This window comes from Nerophis lumbriciformis, linkage group LG08, assembly GCF_033978685.3.
Source record: "Nerophis lumbriciformis linkage group LG08, RoL_Nlum_v2.1, whole genome shotgun sequence".
Lineage (NCBI taxonomy): Eukaryota > Metazoa > Chordata > Actinopteri > Syngnathiformes > Syngnathidae > Nerophis > Nerophis lumbriciformis.
In genome coordinates this window covers 40,564,570-40,591,698 of record NC_084555.2, presented here as the reverse complement: position 1 = coordinate 40,591,698, position 27,129 = coordinate 40,564,570, and the positions used below count along the sequence as shown (strand labels likewise).

General features: G+C 40.3%; 1 protein-coding gene across 3 annotated transcripts in view; it reads right to left on the bottom strand.

Annotated features, from left to right (window-relative positions):
- Positions 1-824: 824 nt before the first annotated feature.
- The window catches only part of LOC133611805 (signal-induced proliferation-associated 1-like protein 1), a 165,689-nt gene continuing 139,384 nt past the window's right edge, over positions 825-27,129 (bottom strand). The window contains exons 9-21 of one of the 3 annotated variants that reach the window (XM_061968943.2): positions 26,455-26,729; positions 25,378-25,632; positions 25,156-25,299; positions 24,888-25,045; positions 24,694-24,776; positions 20,335-20,747; positions 19,242-19,448; positions 15,159-15,321; positions 14,884-15,082; positions 14,660-14,809; positions 13,085-13,202; positions 10,336-10,414; positions 825-3,594 (exon numbers count right to left, since the gene is read on the bottom strand). In XM_061968943.2, coding sequence (XP_061824927.2) covers positions 3,451-3,594; positions 10,336-10,414; positions 13,085-13,202; positions 14,660-14,809; positions 14,884-15,082; positions 15,159-15,321; positions 19,242-19,448; positions 20,335-20,747; positions 24,694-24,776; positions 24,888-25,045; positions 25,156-25,299; positions 25,378-25,632; positions 26,455-26,729 — 2,388 coding nt within the window. In that variant the 3' untranslated portion in view covers positions 825-3,450. Of the gene's footprint in view, positions 3,595-10,335; positions 10,415-13,084; positions 13,203-14,659; positions 14,810-14,883; positions 15,083-15,158; positions 15,322-19,241; positions 19,452-20,334; positions 20,748-24,693; positions 24,777-24,887; positions 25,046-25,155; positions 25,300-25,377; positions 25,633-26,454; positions 26,730-27,129 lie in introns of all 3 variants that reach the window. The other 2 variants (XM_061968942.2, XM_061968944.2) reach the window with 2 other exon arrangements.

The following is a 27,129-nucleotide window of genomic DNA, read 5'->3' as shown; positions in this document are numbered from 1 at the left end:
ACATATATATACATACATACATACATACATATATTATATAGATATTACATAGATATACATACATACATACATATACATACACACACACACACACACAAATACATATATATATATATATATATATATATATATATATATATATATATATATATATATATATATATATCCATCCATCCATCCATCCATTTTCTACCGCATATTCCCTTTGGGGTCGCGGGGGGCGCTGGAGCCTATCTCAGCTACAATCGGGCGGAAGGCGGGGTACACCCTGGACAAGTCGCCACCTCATCGCAGGGCCAACACAGATAGACAGACAACATTCACACTCACATTCACACACTAGGGCCAATTTAGTGTTGCCAATCAACTTATCCCCAGGTGCATGTCTTTGGAGGTGGGAGGAAGCCGGAGTACCCGGAGGGAACCCACGCAGTCACGGGGAGGACATGCAAACTCCACACAGAAAGATCCCGAGCCCGGGATTGAACCCAAGACTACTCAGGACCTTCGTATTGTGAGGCAGATGCACTAACCCCTCTGCCACCGTGAAGCAGATATATATATATCTTTTTGTAAGCTGTACCCCATTGAGACCTTATTTATTGTGCAATATAAAACATGTGTTATTGTTTTCAATTATTTAAACAGTACATATATACATACAGTATATTTCCAAGTTGTATGCTGCATGCCGACTGACACGCTTATTAGTGCCAGCAATATCCATAACATGCCAGAATAAATCAGTGTCCCTTTGCAAACTCCTTCTGGTTGTCTCGCCAAGACGTGACATGCATCATCAATAAGTTAAATTCTTTACTTGATTGTGCATTACCGTGTTTATTTTATTATTCCAAATTTTGTCACATGGGAAAAACTCAAATTTCATCAATCAAACCTCATTTTTATGACGTTTTTACAGGCTCTTTTGCAAATGAAATGTCGTGGTCAATCACTTTGTCTTATTCTAAACAAAACGCTCATGTGAGTCAAAGTATAATTCAATAAAATATCTTTAATAGATATAAACATTTGTACACATCACAAGTGAATGGATGGAGAGTCACATGCTGTCACACATGTCAAGGATGAAGAGTCAGGCGGTGGTTTTCATTTATGTTTTTGTCGTCCTGCTTTTCTTACATAATCCTCCTGCAAGCTGGACAATGAAGAAAAATGACTTTGAAATGACTAAACGAAGGGACACATTTTGAGGAATTTCAAATGGTCTTGTAGAGAGAAGAGGGAACAAGGCTTATAAACTGTTTCAGCTCAGGACGACGTAGAAGAACATGTAGAGGGACACTATCATGAAGTTCGTACATATCCTGTATATTAACCGTCATCTTACACCAGGGATGTCAAACTAGTTTTCATTGAGGGCCACATCGCAGTTATGGCTACCATCAGAGGGCCGCTTGTAACAGTGAATAATGTATGAATTTTCCTCTGGATTTCATTATTAATTATATAAATTTGTTTTAAGTAGACTGTCGATTTTACAGTACAAACTTTAGATTTACAACATTTTACTGTAAAATAGTGTTTTTGTTTTACAACATTTTACGGTAAATGGAAAAAACAGTACCACTGTTTTTTGTTTTTGTTTTTTACAGAAAAAGCTCGCAGTTTAGTTGCCAGAATTTTTGTGTTAAATTTACATTGTTTTTTACAACATTGTATTGTGAATGGAAAACCAGTACAAGTTCTTTTTTTATTCTGGCAACTTAGCTGCCAGTTTTTCTACCGTTTTACACCGTTAAAAACAACAACCGTAGATTTTACAATCAAAAACTGGCAGCTCAGTCAACAGAATTTTAACGCAAAAAAACAGTAGCAGTTTTTTAAATTTACAGTAATATACTGTAAAGAACAACGTAAAATGTATTGTCATTTTTATGAATTTGACGGGTACCGTAGTTTGCTGTAAAGTGAGGTATTTTTATTTATTTTTTAATTCAGACAAAAAAATATTTGGAAAGTATGATACTTTTCTGTAATATTTGTTGCAATAATGGATACTATTAAAGTTTAAAAAGGGATGCAATTTCAAGCAGTACATATATTTTGTCTGTCAAAAAGAAACAAAATAAATTACATTTAGCGAGAAAATATTAAGTACTTTATTGACACATATCATTTCCAGGTGTTTTCGGGCCAGATAAAATGATGTTGCGGACCAGATCTGGCCCCCGGGCCTTGAGTTTGACACCTGTGTCTTACACTATCATTAAGTTCGGACATATTCTGTATATTAACCGTCGCAATGAAATGTTAGGGATCACGCTGGAGGCTCTCAAGCATGCGGTGTTCAGTTCCATGTAATAGTTCTACATGTTTTGTACAACACGAGGTGGGACTCCCAACTACAGCAGCAAAAAGCATTTTATTTTTAGGAAACTTAAATGTTGGAAAAATAAATACAAAGAAAAACATTTGCATTATAATCGTTGATATTCACCGGGCCTATTATTTGTTTTTTTTGTTTTTAAATCATATTAAGATTTTTTTTCCACACCAAAAAGTGAGAATTAAAATAAAAAGGTTAGTTTTAATTAGTATTATATGTTCTTATTAAAGTATTTAATATATTACCTGCCTGTCTATGAAATAACAACAATGACAGCACAATTCCAGTTAGTATTTCTTACTAGTTCCCATAGAAAAAGTCCAGCATGTCCACACAAATTTCTATGAGAAAAATCATATTCCCCACTCTTTTGCAACCCTATTCTCAATCAATTTAAAACCATCTGCTGTTCAAAAATAACTTGAATATTTCTGTAATATAATAAATATATATATTTGTTTTCGGATGAAAAATTATATTATTATTATTGTCATTTGTGTGTCGTACATGAAGATCCAAACGGCTTTTATTTATTCATAAATATTCTTTAAATATCTTAAGGACAAAAGAAAAATAAATGTTGTACATTTACAAGACCTGGAATAAACGACAATGAGCAAAATTATTTTCTTGGTAGCCACAATCTGACTTTTCTTTTTTTTTTTTTTTACAAAAGATAATGTTTGGATCATGTCGGGGTTTACTGTACACTTGTAGCTTGCAGTGACACACGTACAATATTTTACATGACGTGACATTGCTTACAGTATGTTCTGTACTGCTACAATATTAGCATATAGCATTACATACTCTCTTTGGGTTCAGTGTTACTGTATCACTGAGTGGAATACATCCGATGAGACACGAGGAGTGTTACATTTACAATTTTTCATCTGGTGGACTTCTCCGACATGCACGGACAAGTCCGCTGCCAACTCGTAAGCACGACTTGGTTCCAGCTTCACAAGGTGCTGGAAGACGTTGGCACTGGAATGATGTAAACCCGAGGAGCAAGTGTCCTTTAAGAGCGTGTGTGGATCCTCCGTGAAGGACAAGATGGCGTGTGTACAAGTTTTAGTGGTCAAACTTCCTGTGCTTGGTCAGTTCATGTCGATGGTGTTGAAGACCCATTCGGTGAACTTCTTGAGCTTGGCTGAAGCGCTGTAAGACTCCTCCAGGAGGCGCTGATTGTCCTCACGTAATCCCTGGATCTGGATTTGCAGGGAATTCTTGGCATCCTTCTCCTGCTCGTACAAGGAAAGAAATACGGCACTCAGCATGTTTTGCACTGGACCATTTTAGTAGTAATGTGCTTTTAAAGGCCTACTGAAACCCACTACTACCGACCACGCAGTCTGATAGTTTATACATCAATGATGAAATCTTAACATTGCAACACATGCCAATACGGCCGGGTTAGCTTACTAAAGTGCAATTTTAAATTTCGCGCGAAATATCCTGCTGAAAACGTCTCGGTATGATGACGTCAGCGCGTGACGTCACGGATTGTAGAGGACATTTTGGGACAGCATGATGGCCAGCTATTAAGTCGTCTGTTTTCATCACAAAATTCCACAGTATTCTGGACATCTGTGTTGGTGAATATTTTCAATGAACAATGGAGACAGCAAAGAAGAAAGCTGTAGGTGGGAAACGGTGTATTGCGGCCGACTGCAGCAACACAAACACAGCCGGTGTTTCATTGTTTACATTCCCGAAAGATGACAGTCAAGCTTTACCATTGGCCTGTGGAGAACTGGGACAACAGAGACTCTTACCAGGAGGACTTTGAGTTGGATAAGCAGACGCGGTACCGTGAGTACGCATGCAGCTGTGGCTTCCGAACATTTGATCGCTTGCCCGTATGTGCGTGCTGCTATGTGCATGTCACGTACGTAACTTTGGAGACTTTGGGGAAATATATGTGCTGTATGAACTTTGGGGAGGTGAACGGTACTTTGGGCTGTGGGATTGAGTGTGTTGTGCAGGTGTTTGAGTTGTATTGGCGGGTTATATGGACGGGAGGGGGGAGGTGTTTGTTATGCGGGATTAATTTGTGGCATGTTAAATATAAGCCTGGTTGTGTTGTGGCTAATAGAGTATATATATGTCTTGTGTTTATTTACTGTTTTAGTCATTCCCAGCTGAATATCAGGTCCCACCCGCCTCTCACAGCATCTTCCCTATCTGAATCGCTCCCACTGCCCTCTAGTCCTTCACTCTCACTTTCCTCATCCACAAATCTTTCATCCTCGCTCAAATTAATGGGGAAATCGTCGCTTTCTCGGTCCGAATTGCTCTCGCTGCTGGTGGCCATGATTGTAAACAATGTGCGGATGTGAGGAGCTCCACAACCTGTGACGTCACGCGCATATCGTCTGCTACTTCCGGTACAGGCAAGGCTTTTTTATCAGCGACCAAAAGTTGCGAACTTTATCGTCGATGTTCTCTACTAAATCCTTTCAGCAAAAATGTGGCAATATCGCGAAATGATCAGGTATGACACATAGAATAGACCTGCTATCCCCGTTTAAAATAAGAAAATCGCATTTCAGTAGGCCTTTAACTGTTTCCTGTTAGTTTACAGCTTGGGGGGGCTGCATTGCATCGCTCCTCCATGGTTACATTTCACAAATAATAGAAAGCAATATAAATACTCCAAATTAGTGCAAAACAAACATGTACAGTTGCTCCTCTTGGGTTACATTCAAGGTGCCCATGAGCAGGTGCACACGCACGCAAGGTTTGTGCTTGTTAAATTGGGCCTAAAGCATGCACGCTTTGCACGCTCAACTTTTGCAATACCTCCTCCACAGTCACATTTCACAAATATTAGAAACAAAAAGAGTCCAAGTTAGTTTACACAATGAAAAATGCAATCGCTCCTCCACACACACAAAAGAGAGAGCAGATGAGGAATATTAAATGCACAACAATTTAATGTAAATAAGATAAATACGACTATTTAGTTAGTGAATGATGACACTTCCTTGTGGTCTAGATCAGTGTTTTTCAACCTTTTTTGAGCCAAGGCACATTTTTTGCGTTGAAAAAATCCGGAGGCACACCACCAGCAGAAATCATTAAAAATTAAACTCAGTTGAGAGTAAAAAGTCATTGCCGCAATTGTTGGATATGACTTTAAACCATAACCAAGCATGCATCAACATAGCTCTTGTCTCAAAGTACATTGCAAAAACTGAAATCTAAGTAAGATTAAATATCTCAAATCAAGGTGATATTTGCTTATTTTCTGTCTGATAAGATAATTCTTCTCACAAAGCAGATTTTATGTTAGAGTGTTTTACTTGTTTTAAGGGTTTTGGTCCTAAATGATCTCAGTAAGATATTACAGTTTGTTGCTGAGATTTGATGACCTATATTGAGTAAAACATGCTTGAAACTAGAATATCAACTGTTGCAAAGCTGTGTCATCAACACTCACAAGTATAAAACTACTTTTTTAAAGTAAAAATTTCTTATTTCAAGCATGAAAAAGAATTCATGACTTTGACACAATTGTGTCTCATAATTAAAACAGATGACAGCCAAATGGACTTTGCTGTTTTATTTTCAATGAAACAATAGAAAATATGTACTCATATAGTAGTACACTTGTTATTAGTGATAATAAACTTATTTTAAGGTATCTTTGGGTTCATTGAGGTTAGCTAATTTTACTTGTTTTGGAAAGTCTTGACAAGCCAAATTTTCTTGTTCTATTGACAGATAATTTTGCTTAGTTGAAATAAAATACCCCTAATTTTTGTATTTTTTTTAATTGTTTTTGAACACTGACTTTTTGCAGTGTATGTGTACTGTCACCACCTGTCACATCACGCCCTGACTTATTTGGACTTTTTTGCTGTTTTCCTGTGTGAAGTGTTTTAGGCCTTGTCTTGCGCTCCTATTTTGGTGGCATTTTCTCTTTTTTTGGTATTTTCCTGTAGCAGTTTCATGTCTTCTTTTGTTTTTATCCTTCTTTGTGGGGACATTGTCGATTGTCGTGTCATGTTCAGATATACATTGTGCACGCCATCTTTGTAAGTCTTTGCTGTCGTCCAGCATTCTGTTTTTGTTTACTTTGTAGCCAGTTCAGTTTTAGTTTCGTTCTGCATAGCCTTCCCTAAGCTTCAATGCCTTTTCTTAGGGGCACTCACCTTTTGTTTATTTTTTTGTTTAAGCTGTTTCCGACATCTACAAAGCAATTAGCTACCGGCTGCCACCTACTGATATGGAAGAGTATTACACGGTTATTCTGCCGAGCTCTAGACAGCACAGACACTCAACAACAACACATCATTTGCAGACTATAATTGCTGGTTTGCAAAAAATATTTTTTACCCCAAATAGGTGAAATTAGATCATCTCCTACAGCACACCAGACTGTATCTCATGGCACACTCGTGTGCTGCGGCACAGTGGTTGAAAAACACTGGTCTAGATAATATATATTGGATATGCTATGCTGTAAATTTTGCTTTACAGCCACTTTTCTAATCTACTTTCTGAGTGTTCCTACAAACGGCTGCTTTGACCAGCATTTGTGTCACTGCCTGTTGCACTTCGGTGTTATTGTGCGCATGTCCGTGAGAGTTTAGCCGCTAATCAAGTTTCATAGCCCATGTTGACAACACAGTCCTGTGTAAAATGTGGACAAACAAACACGGCACTAGAGTGGAATCTCAATTTACAAACGCCTCTATTTGCATCCTTTTCAGTTGACAAACCTTTACATCGCGCCAAATATGCCTCTGTGTGCGAACCATGTCTCGGTGTATGAGCGCTTCATTCATTCATTCAGGGGCTGCCTTTTTGGTTACATCACTTCCTGGACATGCGAGCACGACTATTTTGAAGAGATGGAGCCCACTACGTCACATCCTGTTTACGTCCTGTACACGCCTATTTCACACTTCTGACATTTTTATTTTCACAATTGTAGTGCTATTGTCAGAGCTGTGTACATTTGTCTTAGAGATCACTTTGTGTCATCAGAAACACTTTTAAGTGTCCAAACACTCACAGTCTCGCTTTATAGCTTCAGTTTGCGTAACAACCACTTTGAGCTAGCGTTTTAGCTAGTTAGCCTCCGACACTTTCAGTTCGAGGATTTTATCAGCAAAGGGGGTTTTGTTCCGCAGAAAGTCTTTAATTGTGATGAGACTGAATAAGATGCCATAGCAGGCCTTTATTACAGTGAAGGAGAAGGCACTACGGGGACATAAGCCAATGAATGATCGCCTCACACTGCTAGTTTTTGCCAACGCTAGCAGTGACTACGTGAAGCCACTGCGATTTAACACTCTGAAGCTTCCGGCATGTTCAACAATGGCCCAAATATGCTGAAAAAACAAGTCCATGTCAGAAAACTAACAAATGTAGCTGAACTGCACCAATTTTATCAAGAGGAGTGGTCAAATATTCAACCAGAAGCTTGTGGATGGCTACCAAAAGCGCCTTATTACAGTGAAACTTGCCAAGGGACATGTAACCAAATATTAACATTGCTGTATGTATACTTTTGACCCAGCAGATTTGGTCACATTTTCAGTAGACCCATAATAAATTCATAAAAGAACCAAACTTCATGAATGTTGTTTGTGACAAACAAGTATGTGCTCCAATCACTCTATCACAAAAAAATAAGAGTTGTAGAAATTATTGGAAACTCAAGACAGCCATGACATGATGTTCTTTACAAGTGTATGTAAACTTTTGACCACGACTGTATATACATAAATACATACATATAGTTAGAGAAGTCCGATAATATCGGACTGCCGATATTATCGGCCGATAAATGCTTTAAAATGTAATATCGGAAATTATCGGTATCGGTTTCAAAATAATCGGTATCGGTTTCAGGAAGTAAAATTCATGACTTTTTAAAACACCGCTGTGTACACGGACATAGGGAGAAGTACAGAGCGCCAATAAACCTTAAAGGCACTGCCTTTGCGTGCCAGCCCAGTCACATAATATCTACAGCTTTTCACACACACAAGTGAATGCAAGCATACTTGGTCAACAGCCATACAGGTCACACTGAGGGTGGTCGTATAAATAACTTCAACACTGTTACGAATATGCGCCACACTGTGAACCCACACCAAACAAGAATGACAAACACATTTCGGGAGAACATCCGCACCGTAACACAACATAAACACAACAGAAAAAATACCCAGAACCCCTTGCAGCACTAACTCTTCCGGGACGCTACAATATACACCCCCCTAAGCCTCTAACCCCGCCCCCCCAACCCCGCCCACCTCAACCTCCACATGCTCTCTCAGGGAGAGCATGTCCCAAATACCAAGCTGCTGTTTTGAGGCATGTTAAAAAAAATAATGCACTTTGTGACTTCAATAATAAATATGGCAGTGCCATGTTGGCATTTTTTTCCATAACTTGAGTTGATTTATTTTGGAAAACCTTGTTACATTGTTTAATGCATCCAGCGGGGCATCACAACAAAATTAGGCTTAATAATGTATTAATTCCACAACTGTATATATCGGTATCGGTTGATATCGGAATCGATAATTAAGAGTTGGACAATATCGGAATATCGGCAAAAAAGCCATTATCGGACATCTCTAAATATAGTGTCTTCAAAATCTGCAGTGTTTGCTGAAATAGGGACTTTTGTCAAGGCTAGAACCGATTATTCATGTTTACATTGGTTCTTATGGGAAACTCTGCTTCACTATACAAACTTTTTGGTTTTACGACCCATGTTTAAGAACCAATTACGTTTGTAGATCGAGGGTCCACTGTATTCATTTTATAGACATCAGAGCCGACGGGAGGGCATGAGACGACAAGGAATGACAAGGGAAACTGTAGCCAACAGGGGGAAGGGGCTGGCCGACAGCAGATACTGGGACGCCCACATAAGTACCTCATTCAATCTGTGGCGTCAAACTGTATTCACTGTAAAAAAAACACCGAAAAACACAACAGGTTTTCAAAAATCCGTGCATGCTCTCGCTCAATACATAAACATTACGATTTGTGTTCTGTACTACATCGTAGTGTGCTGGGGGGGGGGGGGGCAGTATATCTAAGAAGGACAGCTCCAGACTGGAGAAACTGATCAGGCGGGCCGGTTCTACGATCGGAATAAAACTGGACTCACTGGTGACGGTGGCAGAGAAGAGGACTGTGGAAAAACTAGTGAGCATCTTGGATGATGCCAGTCACACTCTGCATACTGTTGTCAGTAGCCTGAGGAGCCTGTTCAGTGCTAGACTGCTTCATCCCAAGTGCAGGACTAATAGACTCAAAAACTCCTTTGTCCCACACGCCATTAGACTGCACAACTTCTCTCTGGAAGGGAGGGGGGGTACTAGGATGACAGGGGATACAAAACAATAACAGTGCAATACTTTTTCATAACATGGTCACTACTGCCTAGTTTCTCTTGTTATATTCTTATTTTACTGTTATATTTTTATTCTCATTGTTGCTTTTTATTTTTATTCTATTGTAATATTTTTCTATTTTGTTTTCATTTATACCCCCATTATTTACTTTTTACTTTTTACAATTTTGTACACTGCTGCTGGAATTTAAATTTTCCTGAGGGAACTCTCCTGAAGGAATCAATAAAGTACTATCTATCTATCTATCTATCTATCTATCTATCTATCTATCTACCTACTGTATCTATTTGAGGCTTTGGCAGCGTTTAACATGAGTATCTAACGTTGTAGCAACATTTATATGTCAGAAAAGAGGGAAATCATCATAGGTCCACTTTAATAAAAGAAGAATGTATAGAACTGTTCTATGTGTGTGTTACAAGTACAACTACAGATACTACTACAACAACAACTTTCGATCTTGGATGTTTTCTAATTAAACCGTTTTGGGCTGCATTTAAAGCAACATCAAATTCTTGCTGTAATTTCCAATGTTTTTCATTCTCCATGGCTGTAGTGCCCTCACAAATACAAAAGTGAAGTCAGTCACTTTACCTTTTTTAGGTCTTCCTGTAGGGTCTTCACCATGGACTCCAGCTGGCTAACTTTGCCCATTAGAGTGGCTGGTGTCTCTCTGTGGGGGAAATTGAAACATAAACTCATACTCTTGTAGTAGTGTTTAAAACTGACAGCTGTTGAACATGTAAGGAGCGTTAACTTAAAATATTTTCCCATACAGTGGTCAGGGGAGTTTATGTACTCATCTGCAGAGAGTACTTGACCTTTTCTTTAGGAGTTTATTAGGAAGCATTAACTATATTTATTCAACAACATTTTTTATTTTTTTCAGATTATCTAAGAGGCAGTTGTTGCCGCTTATAGTTTGCTGCTGGCTCTGCTGCAGACAGGAAGGCCCCTGCAAAGGGTGATCAGGACAGTGGAGAAGATTATCGGCCGCCCTCTGCCCTCCCTAGAAGGCATTGCTAGCGCTCGATGCCTCGGCAGAGAAAATAAATTTCTGGCAGACAGCTTTCACCATGGTCAGCACTTGTTCAACCTGCTGCCATCAGGGATGAGATTTCAGTCACACAAAAGCAGACAAACAGAGTTGAAAACAGTTTTTACCTTGGGCCATTAAGGTACTGAATCTGTCTCAATAGCTTACACTGTTGCACTGCTGTTCGTACTGGTATTCATTTTTAACAAATAATGTATTGTTTTCCTTGTATTTTAACTGTACTAACAGAGTAACCACTTGTACTTTTGTCATGGTCTCATGTTTGATGAAGTTCTATTTTAAATGTAATATTTTATGTAAAACCATACCAGTAAATACCTAAGTTATTCATCTGCGACTTTTCTTTTGTCAGCACAGACAGGATGAAAAATACAACGATTTTGTTGTGAAAGCTGGAAGTGTGCCTAATCGATATTATGCCTTGTGTATGAATGTTCTCATTCATCCAGGTCATTGTCATCTCAGGGCATTCAATCTATCGCATCTGGCCTGCTGGTTTGTCTTAGAAGGCGTTTCGCCTCTCATCCGAATAGGCTTCATCAGTTCGTGCTCATACACTTCGATTGGTCAGATCTTGACTAGTATTGCCAAAACCCCAAATATTTATAATCCAAAAGCCATGCAAACGAGCAATCCTACTGTCAAAGCCAACGACAGTGGTTGAAGTGTAATTTCCCCTCGTTAGCATTGAGGTATTGTGTGGCAGAACAATCACTGTGTATCGACTACTACCAGTACAAAATAGTTGGAATCCCCCACTTTAGCATTCCATTCAGTTGTAAACAAATGGCACAAATGTGACCATAATGTTTCTAACTCCTGTTATTTGTTGGAGGCTAAATTGCAGAGTCTTTTATGAATGGTTGAAAGGATAGTGTTGTATGTGGGAGACAGGTGGTGTCGCAGACCACCTCCTCTGTTCAGGGATCTTTTTTCAACCTTGAAATGGATAGCTTCCCTCACTCCTCTTTCGTACCATCTGTCCTTTCTGTCCAGAATCTGTAAATGTTTGTTCTCAAATGAGCGCTGTTTCTACCTGAGGTGCAGTCTTGGCCTGAAGAGTCTATGCTGTAGGTGTGCCCATGTATAAAACAAATAACTGGAGTTAGAAACATTCTGGTCACAGAAGGTGACCAGAATGCTGAATGGAATGCTTACATGGGGGATTCCGACTATTTTGGACTGGTAGTAGTCGATCCACAGCGATCGTTTTGCCACACAATAGGAGGGGAATTTACACTTCAACGACTGTCGACTTTGACAGTAGGATTGCTCGTTTGTATCAAAACAGTTGTTTTTCTCACTACGATAGCGCAAAACCATCCTTGCCCAGGCACACCCTCCTGGTTTTTGGATAATAAATAGTAGTGGTTTTGGCACCAGCCGCTAGACTAGGTCTGACCAATCTAAGTCTATGAGCACAAACTGATGAAGCCTACTCGGATGAGAGGCGAAACGTCTTCTAAGACAAATCAACAGTCCAGTTGCGATCGATTGAAAGCCCCAAGATATTATGCCTTGTGAATAGATATTGCAAAATGTAAAATATATTGATCGAATTTATTATCTTACCTAGCTCAAGGTAAAAATGCACACTTATTCAACAACAAAGTCACCAACTTGCATTACGCTGCTCATCGTTTAAGATATAAATATTGTCATTCATCAGGTCGTTGTATTCTCAGGGCATTCAATCGATCACAACTGAACTGTATTGTTTTTCTTAGAAAATGTATCGCCTCTCATCCAAGCAGGCTTCATCAGTTAATGCTCGTAGAAGTAGATTGGTCAGATCTGTCTGAGCGCTGGTGCCAAGTCCCAAGCAATTTACACTCTAAAAGGAGGAGGGTCACATGCTCAGTCAGTGATTAAAGTGGAATGAAATATAAATTGAATGCCACTATTTAAGGACATAAAGTAATGCATCTGTTGATGAGTTTTGTTGGGGCGGCGTAGCTCGGTTGGTAGAGCGGCCGTGCCAGCAAATTGAGGGCCAGGTTCGATTCCTGCTTCCACCATCCTTGTCACTGCCGTTGGGCAAGATACTTTACCCACAGGTGGGCAAAACACATCAACAGATGCATTACTTTATTTCCCAGTGCCACCAACCAAACGGGTTTAAATGTAACTTAGATAATGGGTTTCACTATGTAAAAGTGCTTTGTGTCACTAGAGAAAAGCGCTATATAAATATAATTCGCTTCACTTCACTAATGAACACTACAGATAGTACAGGACATTAGTGGATAAAAATGCCGTTGCCTGGTCGTGACCCAAGCTTCTTACCCAGGCGAGGGCTGCCTTAGTGGGGCTGCCTGAGGCTCAGCCTGCTGAGGACTGATGCCTGCTGCACTCTCAACCACGGAGCTCTCCTCCTGGGCAGCCAGATAGACCAGTCTCTGCTCTGTAGGAGAAGCAACATACATACAGCAGCGCCATTAGATCAGATAGCCTGAGAAGCAGAGACCTCTTCTGTTGAAGATAGATATTGCATGCAAATCCACTTTGATATTCTTCACCTTCGTTTATTGCCACCTTTAAACCAATTCAATGTGCAGTGCTCAATAATGTTACAATACCACCTGTCATTGAAATATGCCAAACTAAAAACTTAATTCATAACTTGTATGTTCTCCTTTGGCCTTCATGACATTTTGAAAACATCAAAAGTATTTTTTCTGTTCAGCAACGCAAGTAAATAAATATAAGTTTGCATCTCGATTAGGGATGTCCGATAATGGCTTTTTGCCGATATCCGATATTCCGATATTGTCCAACTCTTTAATTACCGATACCGATATCAACCGATACCGATATCAACCGATATATACAGTCGTGGAATTAACACATTATTATGCCTAATTTAGACAACAAGGTATGGTGAAGATAAGGTACTTTAAAAAAAAATAAAAATAAATAAATAAGATAAATAAATTAAAAACATTTTCTTGAATAAAAAAGAAAGTAAAACAATATAAAAACAGTTACATAGAAACTAGTAATTAATGAAAATTAGTAAAATTAACTCTTAAAGGTTAGTACTATTAGTGGACCAGCAGCACGCACAATAATGTGTGCTTACGGACTGTATTGATATATATTGATATATAATGTAGAATATTAATAACAGAAAGAAACAACCCTTTTGTGTGAATGAGTGTAAATGGGGGAGGGATGTTTTTTGGGTTAGTGTCCTAATTGTAAGTGTATCTTGAGTTTTTTATGTTGATTTAATAAAAAAAACAAAAAAAAAAACAACAGCAAAAAAACCGATACCGATCATTTCCGATATTACATTTTAACGCATTTATCGGCCGATAATATCGGTAGGCCGATATTATTGGACATCTCTAATCTAGATACATTACAAATATACTGATGTGTTTCACTATTTTTCTGTTCCTTTTTTTGGTAAGGGATCATATTTAAAACATACAATAATATGGGTTACAGAATTATAAAAAAAAATACTTTATCAACATGAATAAAACTTTTGGGTGGTGCTCTAATACTTTTTTCTTAAGCATTGTAGCCAACATATATGATAGACTGATTTTATTAGCACACACAAATAATAACAACAATAATATTATCCAGTTAAAAAAACTATTGTAGGAACGATTAAGAAGACCACAAGGTCTTAAAGGGCTCCCTCGTGGACATTAGAGCTACTCCAGCAGCAGAAACCTTTTTCTTCAGTTTATGTGCAATGTGCTGTGCTTAATTATATTGTTATAAAAATATTGTAAGAATACCGTGAGCCAATAAAAATATCCCGCACTTTGGACCCATGATGACTACGCCTGTTTGTTTCTTTTTGGCATTTGGAAATTGGTACTGATCCAAAATACATGGTCCTACCCTCGAAGGCCTTGGCTGCATCGACCAAGTGGGCCCAGTCCAGCGGGCCATCTGTCCTGGTGTCAGGGAGGGGCATAAGGGAAGCGTCCTGCAGCTGCTGCCTGGCATTCTCCTGCCCTGACTCTGTGCTCTCCGGTGCTGACAGGTTTCCTGGGAAGGAGGAAGCACAAAGTAAAGCCACTGCTAAGATGACGTGTATGCTTTTTTAGCATTATTTCCTTTACCCAGGGATTTGTGTGACGTTCTGCGGCTCGCCACGTTGCGAGCTGTGGGGGAGCGCGGCACTGTGGAGCAGCTGAACAGAAGGTCGATGGGTGTGTCACGTTTGTCACTCGAGATGGACTCCCTCTGCCCGCTGTAGATACTCTCATCTGACAATGTCCTCTGAAGGGAGCGTCGGGTGGGTGTTGGGGCTGGGAAAGGCTTTAATAGGGAAAAAAAACCTTAATAATCTGATTTTTACATGAAAATCCTCTATATAAAACATCTATTAGGATACCTTCTCATCACTAGACGTGGGGGGAGGGCTGTCAAGCATGATAAGCTTCTTCAAGTCCTCCTCCAGGCTGGACTTGGCAGTGTGCCGCTGGGGTGACTGGGAGCCTCGAAGATTGGCTCTGAGCTGAGGCTGACTGACCAGTAAACCATCGCTCTGGTGTCGTCTGCACAGAAAAGCAAAGAAATGAGAGTGGGTCTGCAACGACAACTCCTCTCCTCAATGCCCACGTTTCTCTGACGAATCGACACATGCAATATTACAAAATGACTGTTATTTGTTTTTTTAGTTTAATTTTCCATCTACGGAAAGTTTGAACATTTGTAGATACATGTAACTTACAAAAAGGGTTGAATATAGTTGATTACAACTGTAAGATACAAACAATATCACCTGAAGCCTCTCAACAGGTGTATGTAAAGATATAATCTTCTGAAAATGATAAATTGAGCTTTTTAAGTTAAATTCAAATCCCTTGGATAAGGCAAAAAAATGTATTTGCCCAATGCTTCTCACTCTACATGTCTATGAATGTTCTAATTCATCCAGGTCATTGTCATCTCAGGGCATTCAATTGATCGCAACTGGACTGTTTGGTTTGTTTTAGAAGACGTTTCGCCGCTCATCCGAGTAGACTTCATCAGTTCTTGATTATAGACATAGATTGGTCAGACTTAGTCTAATCGACTCCGCATATATATCACAAATGGTATTGTATTTATTTAAACAATCATAGTAATAAAAACAACAACAACTTAAATAAAAAATACATATAAATTATAACAATAATTAATGAAAAGTAAAATGCATTTATGTATTAATAAATGTATTGTATGTATTACAAACTAAGCCTAAATATTTTCAAATACTTATTTTAAAAATATTGAAAATAGATACAAATTTAAGAATAATACTCAAATAAATAATTCATCTAAAAACTACAAATAAAACAGCTAATAGTAAATCAATATATAAAAAAAACCCTACAAAAATGAGCGAACACCAAAAAACTCATTCTTGGCCTCTTACAGATAAGGAATTATTTGGTTTTGATCATATGACAGTTTTACAAATGTATTATAAGGAATTCTCAGCAGTATCTCAGCAACATAAAAAAACACATTCGTATGTGTTTTTGTGTTTAAATAAAAATGTTAAAAACAACTCATGTTGAGGTTTTTTTAAGACAAAAACATGACAAAAAGTACCTCAACGTAGGGCTGGGCGATATGGCCTTTTTTAATATCGCGATATTTTAAGGCCATATCGCGATACACAATATATATCTCGATATTTTGCCTTAGCCTTGAATGAACACTTGATGCATATAATCATAGCAGTATGATGATTCTTTGTGTCTACATTAAAACATTCTTCTTCATACTGCATTAATATATGCTACTTTAAAACTTTCATGCAGAGAAGGAAATCACAACTAAAAAAAATCACTATTTTTTTCATACGGTGTTGATCTGGAAATGTTTGTCTTGGCATTTTGATGGTGTGGTGTGTGGCACCGAACGGAGATGTTGACATGCGGAGTAAGCACTCTTCATTCTCTAGCAGGTGACTTTTCAAATGATCAATCAATCAATGTTTATTTATATAGCCCTAAATCACAAGTGTCTCAAAGGGCTGCACAAGCCACAACGACATCCTCGGTACAAAGCCCACATAAGGGCAAGGAAAAACTCACCCCAGTGGGACGTCGATGAGAATGACTATGAGAAACCTTGGAGAGGACCGCATATGTGGGTAACCCCCCCACCCCTCTAGGGGAGACCGAATGCAATGGATGTCGAGTGGGTCTGACATAATATTGTGAGAGTCCAGTCCATAGTGGATCCAACATAATAGTAAGAGTCCAGTCCATAGTGGGGCCAGCAGGACACCATCCCGAGCGGAGACGGGTCAGCAGCGCAGTCATGATGCTACATATTAGCAGTAATACTAATTTTTATAGCAACGCTTTTGCCCCACACTTGACAAATTACGGTTGTCTGTTCGACATATTCCCACTTGAAGCCAAACCACCACCAGACGATGGACCCCCTGCTGTTTTTTGGGGGAATTAATTTTTCCTTCATTTGTTACCAGATTCGCACCTTCTCTCTCGTATTACCACTCGCACAGCTGCGCTAGCATCACAGCTAACGTTACCCATGCTGCTACCTCTTTGCTGCGTGAGGGCGTAAACGTATGTGACGTATGACGTGTATAAGAAGGTGCGTTAGTCTGTCTGTGAGAAGGAGACACAGGAAAGAGCGAGGAGAGCCTGTAGTGTAATGCCAGCAGCTAAAAGCAACTGCGTGAAAACGTATACTGGAATATCACGATATAGTCATTTTCTATATCGCACAGAGACAAACCCGCGATATATCGCGTATATCACCCAGCCCTACCTCAACGTATTTTGAGATACAAGAGGTCTCTCTGGTTTTGGCTTTGTTTAAGTTGCAAGCATGATTTGAGTTACAAGCATTTCTGCCACTGGTAGTAATTGTCCACAGCCCTCCGAACACCGGAACTGAGAATGGTAGCAAGAAGGACAACATCAACCGAATCAGAAACACAACCCAGTAAAAACATGTCCTACCGTGTAGCAGACTCAGAGAAAGCAGCCCGACCACAGTGCTGTCAATCTGCACCACTTCGAAGCAGATTTTGGCTCACGTGCCAAAACAACATCCACCCGGCAGATATTTGTCCGTGAAAATATGAAGAAGCTGCTGAATGGTCTGCCCGACATGTTTCAATTAGTTTTTTCTACAAACTGAACAAGCGAGCGTTAGCTTTGCTCACTGGGTCTTAGTCCGGATTTCCACTGAATGTGATACGGTCATGGAACAACACCTGCACAGCGGCGGACTCGTTCCGTTTTTATTCGTCAATGTGTCCGTTTCCACCGCCTGCGGAACATCACCGACATGCTGTTAACGTTATCCATTCCAGTGCTAAATATACACAGAGCTTTTTTATTTTGTGAACGCCGCAACAAAACTGTTCAATTTAGCTAAAATATGCTTGTGTTGGACAGGAAGTCATGCACAAACACAAAATAAATGATCTGATTTAACTTGAAAATAACATTTTTAAGGCCGATCGTATTTTACACTTCGAAACGTACTAATGGGCGCGGATTTTAGACATAATTTCACCTCAATGACACAAATGAACATGCTGATTCTGGAGGTCCAAAATTAAAGAATAATATACAGGCATATTCTGGGCAGCTATATGGGCATGGACGCCTGTGTCAAATACCAGCTGATACGGGGACCGGGAAAGCAGGATAGTGGTTGTTGTGATACGCTTGGCAGGGATGATGTTACTGCTGTATTGTTGCTTGCTGCAAAAAATAAAGTTATTCATCAAGGCAAAACTGTCATCTGTGTTGCCGTTCAGCACCTGTTATTATTGGCAGGACCGAGGTTTTCTGCTTCTGTTCCACTGGATGGATTGAAGATTGTTTGTGGTTGCTTTATTAAAAATTCCCTAAACACGTGATTACGCGCGTGTATTCGAGATCACGTAAAAGTCTGCACTTTCTTTCGCTGCACGACGGAGCCGCTGCATGGCGGTGCTGTTTCATGACAGATTTGTTCTGTCATGCCCAAAAGGGCCGCTTGAGTCCGGTCCTGAATGCTGTACATTATCATAATATTAACTACTGCAGTTGTTTGATTACATTTAATTGTATTAATTTTTAAATAATATAAATAATATTTAAAATAACTTCTTATAAGGCATGGTACACGTTAAAATTGTGATGGTTTGGGGGGACAAACATGGATAAAATCCATTTCAATTCAATGGGCGGCACTACTTTGAGATACCAGTGTTTTGAGTTAGGAGCTTGGTCATGGAACCTAATAAGCTGGTAAGTTGAGATACTACAGTACTGCCCGAAGAAAAATGTCAACTAAAAAAAAAGGAAAATAATAAATCAAATTTGCCTTTGAATGTAAATATGGTCAACTCTACAACACCACAAGGTGTCTCTGTTGACCACAATATGAATGCAGCAAGATGCTTCTCTGTCTTCAGTGACAACTTGGGGGTGGAGGGTGGGGGGGTAACTCTTACTTCCGAGTGCTGCCAAAGTCCACAGAGTTGACGATTCCACCGGGTTTTTTCCAGCCAATAAGAAATTTGGATGTTGCCCCTTGTCGTGGGTAGAAGGTCTTGGTCCCAGGGGAATTCTGGCAAGTGGGGGATGTGGGTGTTGACGGCTCCTCTTGGGGGGACACAGGACTTGGGCCCTCCATGAGACTCCCTGAGGCACTCAGTATGCTGCTGTGTGACAACCATGTGTGACAGGTTTAGTATTTACAAAATACACAAAGAGGCAGCATGGTGTCTATTTGTGACAACCACAATATAGCCCACTGGACAATGGCGGAATAGTGCCATGCCTTAATTAAGCAAGTAGATAAGTAGTATCTTATTTAATGGAATAGTATACACAGAGTGATATAAAGATATAAAATGTTTACCGGTACTATAAAAATATAAATGCAAATTGAAATTATAACCAAAAGTCACATACAATTCATTTTCAAGTCCTTGGTGCTTACTTTAAAGTTGTTTTGGTTGTAAAAAAAACAAAAGAGCAGTTAAAATATCTTATTTCATCCCTTGGAGTTGCAGGTAGATTAATGCAGTTGTGATAAAAACAGGACACGGTGTCCTTGCGCGCTATAATCTGACATGAAAGATAAAGTTTTCAAGCCGCCGCAAGTTGTGTGCATGTGCGCCAACGCACGCGCACGCACATATTATAAAACAAAGCTTTCGATGTACACGTCGAGTTATTTCTGGCTGGGTGAAGAAGGGAGGGAAAAGAGCTTTGGTTGATTCAAAAGAAGTGGGATTTAAAAGAGGAGGGGGGGGGGCAGTGCTGAGCTCACAGTCTGCTTTTTTAGCAACTTCAAGCATTTCCTTTCCATCATGGATACTGGGGGATAGAGAATGCCTGCACACACACACACACAGACACACACACGCACACACAGGCACACACAGACACAGGCACACACAGACACACACAGACCCTTTGTTAAAAAGCCAAACCGCAGAGCTTCTGACTTGTAGGCCTGGGATGGTGCAGGATGTGTCTGGAATTCATTTAATGTTTTACATTTTCAACACACGATGCATGAACACATTTGCAACACACCTGGAGTGGGAGGCACCATCAATCAGGGTGTAGGAACCACCTTCAGGAAAAACTGAAGGGCTCTTCAATGGGGTCTCCAAACCTCCTCCAACAGGAACAAGAGAGTCTGGAGTTGGAGGCGAAGACTCGTCCCCTCCCTGGCTGCCCGTCGATTCATCCTGCCACGGGATGGCATCCTTGGGCGTGAAGGCGCCGCCAGAAGAGGCGGTGCTGCTCTGGGTGGCGGTGAAGGACGTAGCGTCGATGCCGCTGTCAGTGGACGTGCCCTGGAGGTAGCCGCCAAGCTCGAGATCGCTGCGTACTCTCGATCGTGAGCCCACTTCGTACCATTTCTCGTCACTGTGGGCGGAGCTTGAGGCGTTGCTTGATAGAGTGTTGCTGCTCGACTGGCTGGAGGAATATGGAGCGTCCTGCTGTTTGTAAACAAGACATAAAAGTCAGAGGTCATGTTGTTTCCTAAAATAGGATATGGACAAACATTTGGGACACACCTCTTATTGAATCAGTTAGGTTAGCGCCCCTTTTTGGAAATTTTGGGCTTTCAGCCTTTGAAAAATAGGGTTGGATAAGATGCGTTTTAAAAATCTGGATAGCCGACACCTCCACATCATCCAGCACAAAGGAAATGTACTCGAGAAGTGATTTTCTCTGTACGTGTACAGTATCACTAGAGCATGGGTGTCAAACTCTGGCCCGCGGGCCAAATTTGGCCCGCCGTGTAATTTCACTTGGCCCTTGAGGCGATATCAAATTAACACTAGAGCTGGCCCGCCGATTATATTCAGCGGCAGTGCCGCGGTAACACCGCATTCACCGCTAATTCTCATACTTGCCAACCCTTCCGGGAGACTCTCAAATTTCAGTGCCCCTCCCAAAAATCGTCACGCCCGCTTTTCACCCAGTCCAACGAATGCTGGCCCAGTCACATATTATGTGCTGCTTCAGCACGCACACACACGTGAATGCAATGCATACTTGGCCAACAGCGATACAGGTTACACTGACGTTGCTCGTATAAATAACTTTAACACTGTTAGAAATATGCGCCACACTGTGAATCCACACCAAACAAGAATGACAAACACATTTCGGCAGAACATCCGCACTGTAACACAACATAAACACAACAAAACAAATACCCAGAATCCCATGCAGCCCTAACTCTTCCGGGCTGCAATATACACCCCTGCTATCACCAAACCCCGCCCCCCAACCCCGCCCACCTCAACTGATGCACGGTTAACTCGTGGAGGACGATAAACGCAGTGCCTTTAAAGCAAGCCCCCAAGACTGTGGTCCGGGTGGACTACGAGGTATAATGACTGATGAACAACTTTGTTCGATAATGAATGTTGCTTCAGCACAAAGCCTGAGCCCCAACATTAATGAACAAGCATCCAAGAAAAGATGGCAGGTATCTGGCTTGGGCACATCAGATTAGATTAGTTTAAAGTCCTGAATGGTTGGTTTATTCATTGTTATTTTATTTTCTAATTTATTGGCCTGTGGAAAAAGTTAATGTTGATATTTACCTCAGAAGGCTGCAAATAGAAAAGAGGCATTCAATTTTTATCTAAATTGTATTTGATATGCCATTGATATTTTTTAATTATTATTATTATTATTATTTGAAACTCGATTTTGCATGTCACTATAAAGTTATATAAGCCTTGCTTGTTCAATATTCAATGCAAAACTTGTTTGGGTCCCTATTAAAAGGTTAATTTGTTTAACCTTGGCCCACGGCTTTGTTCAGTTTTAAATTTTGGCCCACTCTGTATTTGAGTTTGACACCCCTGCACTAGAAGCACACAGGCTTTATCTAGTGGTACTTACTTTAGGCGCAATGGAAGAATGGCCGTGCGCGACCCGAGGGTCCCTGGTTCAATCCCCACCTAGTACCAACCTCGTCATGTCCGTTGTGTCCTGAGCAAGACACTTCACCCTTGCTCCTGATGGGTACTGGTTAGCGCCTTGCATGGCAGCTCCCTCCATCAGTGTGTGAATGGGTAAATGTGGAAGTAGTGTCAAAGCGCTTTGAGTACCTTGAAGGTAGAAAAGCGCTATACAAGTACAACCCATTTATCATTTATCATTTATTTATTACTTTACTTTATGTGCAATTAATTGTATTAGATTAATTATTTATGTACAGTGTTTTAGTTTCCTATATTCAAACACAGTGTCACTGTTCAAACTTTGTGTAATGTTACAGTGGCCCAAAATTTTAAATATGCTTGTTAAATACAACTTCTGCCTTGTTTTAAATTAATACTTAGGCCTACTACGTTACTGTATTTTGATGTTGGTCATTATGGTGGTACTTGGAGAGCCAAATGTTTTGTGAGGTGGTACTTGGTGAAAAAAGTTTGAGAACCACTGAACGAGAGCAAAGATTGTAAGAGAGGCTCTCTCTAGTGTACCATCGTGACTTTTGACCTCTCAGATGTTTCGTCCATCTGCCGTCAGATGGACAAACAAATTCCTAACAAATGTCTCAAAAATGTCTTCCCAGAAGAGTAAATGCTATTAGACTTACAAAAGAAGACATCTATTTACATTGTCTTACTTTTCTCTTCCTGCCAGTATCACAAATCTTTGATCAAATGCTATAGTTCTCTGTTGCACACAGAGAAGAGTGATGTTCAAATAAATATGTTGATTTTTCAGAATTGTTGACGAAGCAAACAAGGCAAAATGGAGTGCAATGCTTCTAACTCCTCTGGTCAGCATTAATGCGATCAAGGCAACACTGCCATGGAAATAGGAGTTTAGAACATTCGCCAAACCCTTTGAAAATATATTTAAAAAACAATTATTGTTAATTCTACTCATAGTCTATCAATGAAAACATCCCCTTGTCAAAATAATTGTGTCCGAATAGTGTAGTTTTGCAATGTAAGGGGCAAAAAAGACCCACTTATTAAGTAACACTGTGTTGCACATAGGGATGGCCGATATGGCCTAAAATCTGTATTGCGATATATATGGCATCCTCTTGTGATAACGGTATACATTACAGTATATTATTGTGCATATAAATGGTCATAAAACAAGTTCATAACAGGTTTTAAAGGCGTCTAATTTGGCTGCTGACGTACGCGGTAACATTTTGCGTCATTATTTTGGCAAAACTATTATTAATCTACTTGAAAATTTACTGTAAATATCCGGTTACTTTCTGTTGTAACATGTGTCTATCTACACTTTTGTTAAAATGTATCAAACACTTACTCTTCTGTTATTTTGCTACTTTACATTAGTTTTGGCCAATACTACACATTTGATGTAATACATCAATGCCCAGTAGTTATGGGGGCAGTATTGGCCATAACAATGTTCATACTTACAATTTTCAGGATTATCAAATAATAACATTTTTCATCACAACTTTTATCAGACAAAAACAAAAGATAGTGGTGTACTGTATTACTGTATATTATTTCCTTATTCCCCTTTCCCCAAATTAATAACAAAGTCCCTTTTGCAAAAATAAAAAAAAGACAAAACAAGTCTAATCACTATATTATTGGCCATATATTGATAATTGGTATCATTATTGTTGATCAATCAATCAATCAATCAATGAATCAATATGTATTTGTACAGCCCTTAATCACAAGTGCCTCACAGGGCTTTACAAAATCACAACTACATTTCCTGATCTAAACCCACATCTGGGCAAGGAAAAACTCAAAAGACCCCAGCTAGGGAAAAAGAAGAAATGTTGAGAAGGCACCACAGATTTAGGGACCCCTCTTCCAAGGCTGCAATGGATCTTGAGTGGGTATATTGTAATTATTGAATTGTTAAATTAATAGATAATGTGGGAGCCCAGTACATTGGGAAGCCAACAGATAGTCATAAGGGGCTCTTATTTCGGGCTCACCCAGGTCAGCCCACAGTTGTGCGTGGAGGAGTGGTCCACCCCGGCTCACAACTCCGATATTTGTATCGATCCGCCCATCCCTGTTTACACTCAAAAGTTCAGGCTTAGCGGTTAGCTATGCTTTGTGTTTTAGCTATCGCTTGTTCTCCAGTCCTCCGGTGATAATTTGACTTGTAAAAACTGTGTATTTGTCGTAATGGAGGTGAGGATTACTGCTTTAGAAGTTGCACTGTGGAGGGATGTTAGCCGCTTTTCCTCGCTAGCGAGGACGCTACATTGTGTTGAGGACACCTTTGACAGCTTATCTCTGTCAAATGTGCGGCACATTGCGAAAATGTGTCACCAACATGCATTATCACAATATAAGGATAGTATAAAAAGCTGTATTGTCAGACAAAGGTATATAATTTATATCGTATATCGCGCAACACGAGTTGCACAATTACAACCCCATGACATGTCCTGCCCACCTTAGCGCTCTTGTTAGGTGAAATGTGCCCACTTTGCTCAGGTGGCTGTAGTCGAGGAATCACCGCCTTGGAAACCAAAGTGTCTGTAGGTGGCACAAGAATCAAATGAAATTATGCTTTTAACAGCAATGTTCAAGTCAAATTTATATTTGATTCTAATAAGGAGACCAGATAGGTTAGCTTGCTCTTCTTACCTGCAGTGGTTTTATCCCCCTGTCTGCATGCTGCCTCACCCTCTCCATTCCGGGACCAAGCAGCAGTTGTGCTTGAGCCAATTTTAACGGCACTAGCACCGTCACCTGGCAACTGTCGCACAGACAACACAGGGGACTGGCAGTTGTTGTTATTAAACCTAGAAAACAAGAGGATCTATGGGTCTCTGTTGCAAGATTGCTTATTTACTTCCATTGTTTTTAAATCCTCCTGCATTATCTTCAGTGGGTTGGGAAGATAGCAGCTTACCCCTCAGGCATAGACTTCTGCCTCCAATGGTTGGAGCTCATGTTGTCGGTATAGGTCATGGTGGCGGGGGAATTTGTGTTGTGAAGCGTGCGACCCATCACAATGGAACAAGCCAGGGCGTAGTTTTCATTTCCGGGTGAATATCTGTGAAGAAGTTGCTGTCAGATATAATTGTGACGGTGTCGTTTAGTTGCAATTCAGAATCAGGAGATCTAGCAGTACCTTTTAGGAATGATGGGTCGGCCATCGCTGGAAACACTGCGAGGAAGGGCGACAGAGTTACTGAAGTCTGGTGGAGGAGCCTTGATAAGTGTTCCACTTGAGCCAGCAGGTCGCGTTTGAGGACTGGAGGATGTTCGTGGCCACTTGCTGTTACTGTTGGTGACCGGGCGGAAGGGGAACTTCAACTCATAGGGCATTCCTTCTTTGTGGTTCTTGTAGTCCACTAGCGGCATGTGATAGATCTCAGAGCAGCCTCTGTGCAAACAAGACCCATTTCTCAATAAAAAAAAACATTTACAAATGTAAAACAATAATAATAAACAATATAACATCACTATTATTATGATTATAATTATAACTATTATTATTTTGTAATAATTCTAATCTAAAACTATTACAAAAATACTATGCGAAATAATTAAAACACCTTAATTTCATAGTAATGGGCAAATGACACCACAATGAGTGTATGACACACTCACTAGCTGCTTTGACACTGTATTGATACTGTGTGGGTGTTTGATCATCCACCATCTGCTGGATTAAAAATGTCACTATTTTTGATAAGAAAATAAAACAAAAGTTAGCAAATATATATATTTTTTTCCCAGACAACAGTGCTGCAGAAAGGAATATGAAATGCAGAGCTCTGGTCAATGGTCAATGAGCCAAACAGTAAACAAACAAGAGAAGAACATTTACCCTTTTGGCACTATAAGATCAAAAAAATGTTTTTTCAGTTTAGTTGCATCGATGATTGTGACAAAACCAATGGCAAAGGCAACTCCTCCGACGTATTTAGTAGGAGCTGTCACTCGTACGAATGAAGTGCTTCCTGATGAACACAGTTTGGTGCTTCGCAGTCAAATGACGCTGCAGCTGTATTGGTCACATGTTTTTTTCTTAGAGTGATAGACACATTGAGGTTTCAAGGGACACAGTATCAATCCTTGTGTGTCATAAGGCATCAATGCTTCTATATCGTTTGACCCATCACTGTGCTATTCAAAGAAAGTACTGTAGTAGTAGAAAATATGCTATGCCACATTGTGTTACTAATTCCTTTTTCCACTCTACCTGCGAGGTGTAGAGTCTTCGTGCGGAGGAATGATGACCACTTTGACGGTGACGGAGGTTCGGAGCAGGTCGATCATCTGCTCGTGCGACAGCGACGCCACGGCGACCTTGCAGATCTCCACCAGTCGGCTGCCCTGCCTGAGTCCGGCTTGCCAGGCGTAGCCATAGGGCTCCACCTCTGCCACAATACCCTCGAAGTTGACGTGAAAGCCCAGCTGACCCAGGGCATTGCGGCGCAGGGTCATCTCTGCAGTTTGGCTGCCTTTGGTCAAAAGCTAGCAGACATGAAGGGAGAGGACAAAAGCAATAAAATATATATTAAACCGCAACATTGGGATGCATTACTCCATACAACCCAACAAGTAGCAAGGACCAACATCTGGGACGATGCATGGCAGGGAATTAGGCGTCACCATTGTAGCCTTAAAAGCCCTCTAAAACAAATTTAAAAGCCTCCACCAACATTTTATATACAAACGTACATGCTGCAAGTATATATATACACAAATATATATATATATATATATATATATGGGTCACCGGGGCCCCCCTCTGGAGCCAGGCCCGGGGGTGGGGCACGATGGCGTGCGCCTGGTGGCCTGGCCTGTCCCCATGGGGCCCGGCCGGGCACAGCCCGAAGAGGCAACGGGTCCCCCCTCCAATGGGCTCACCACC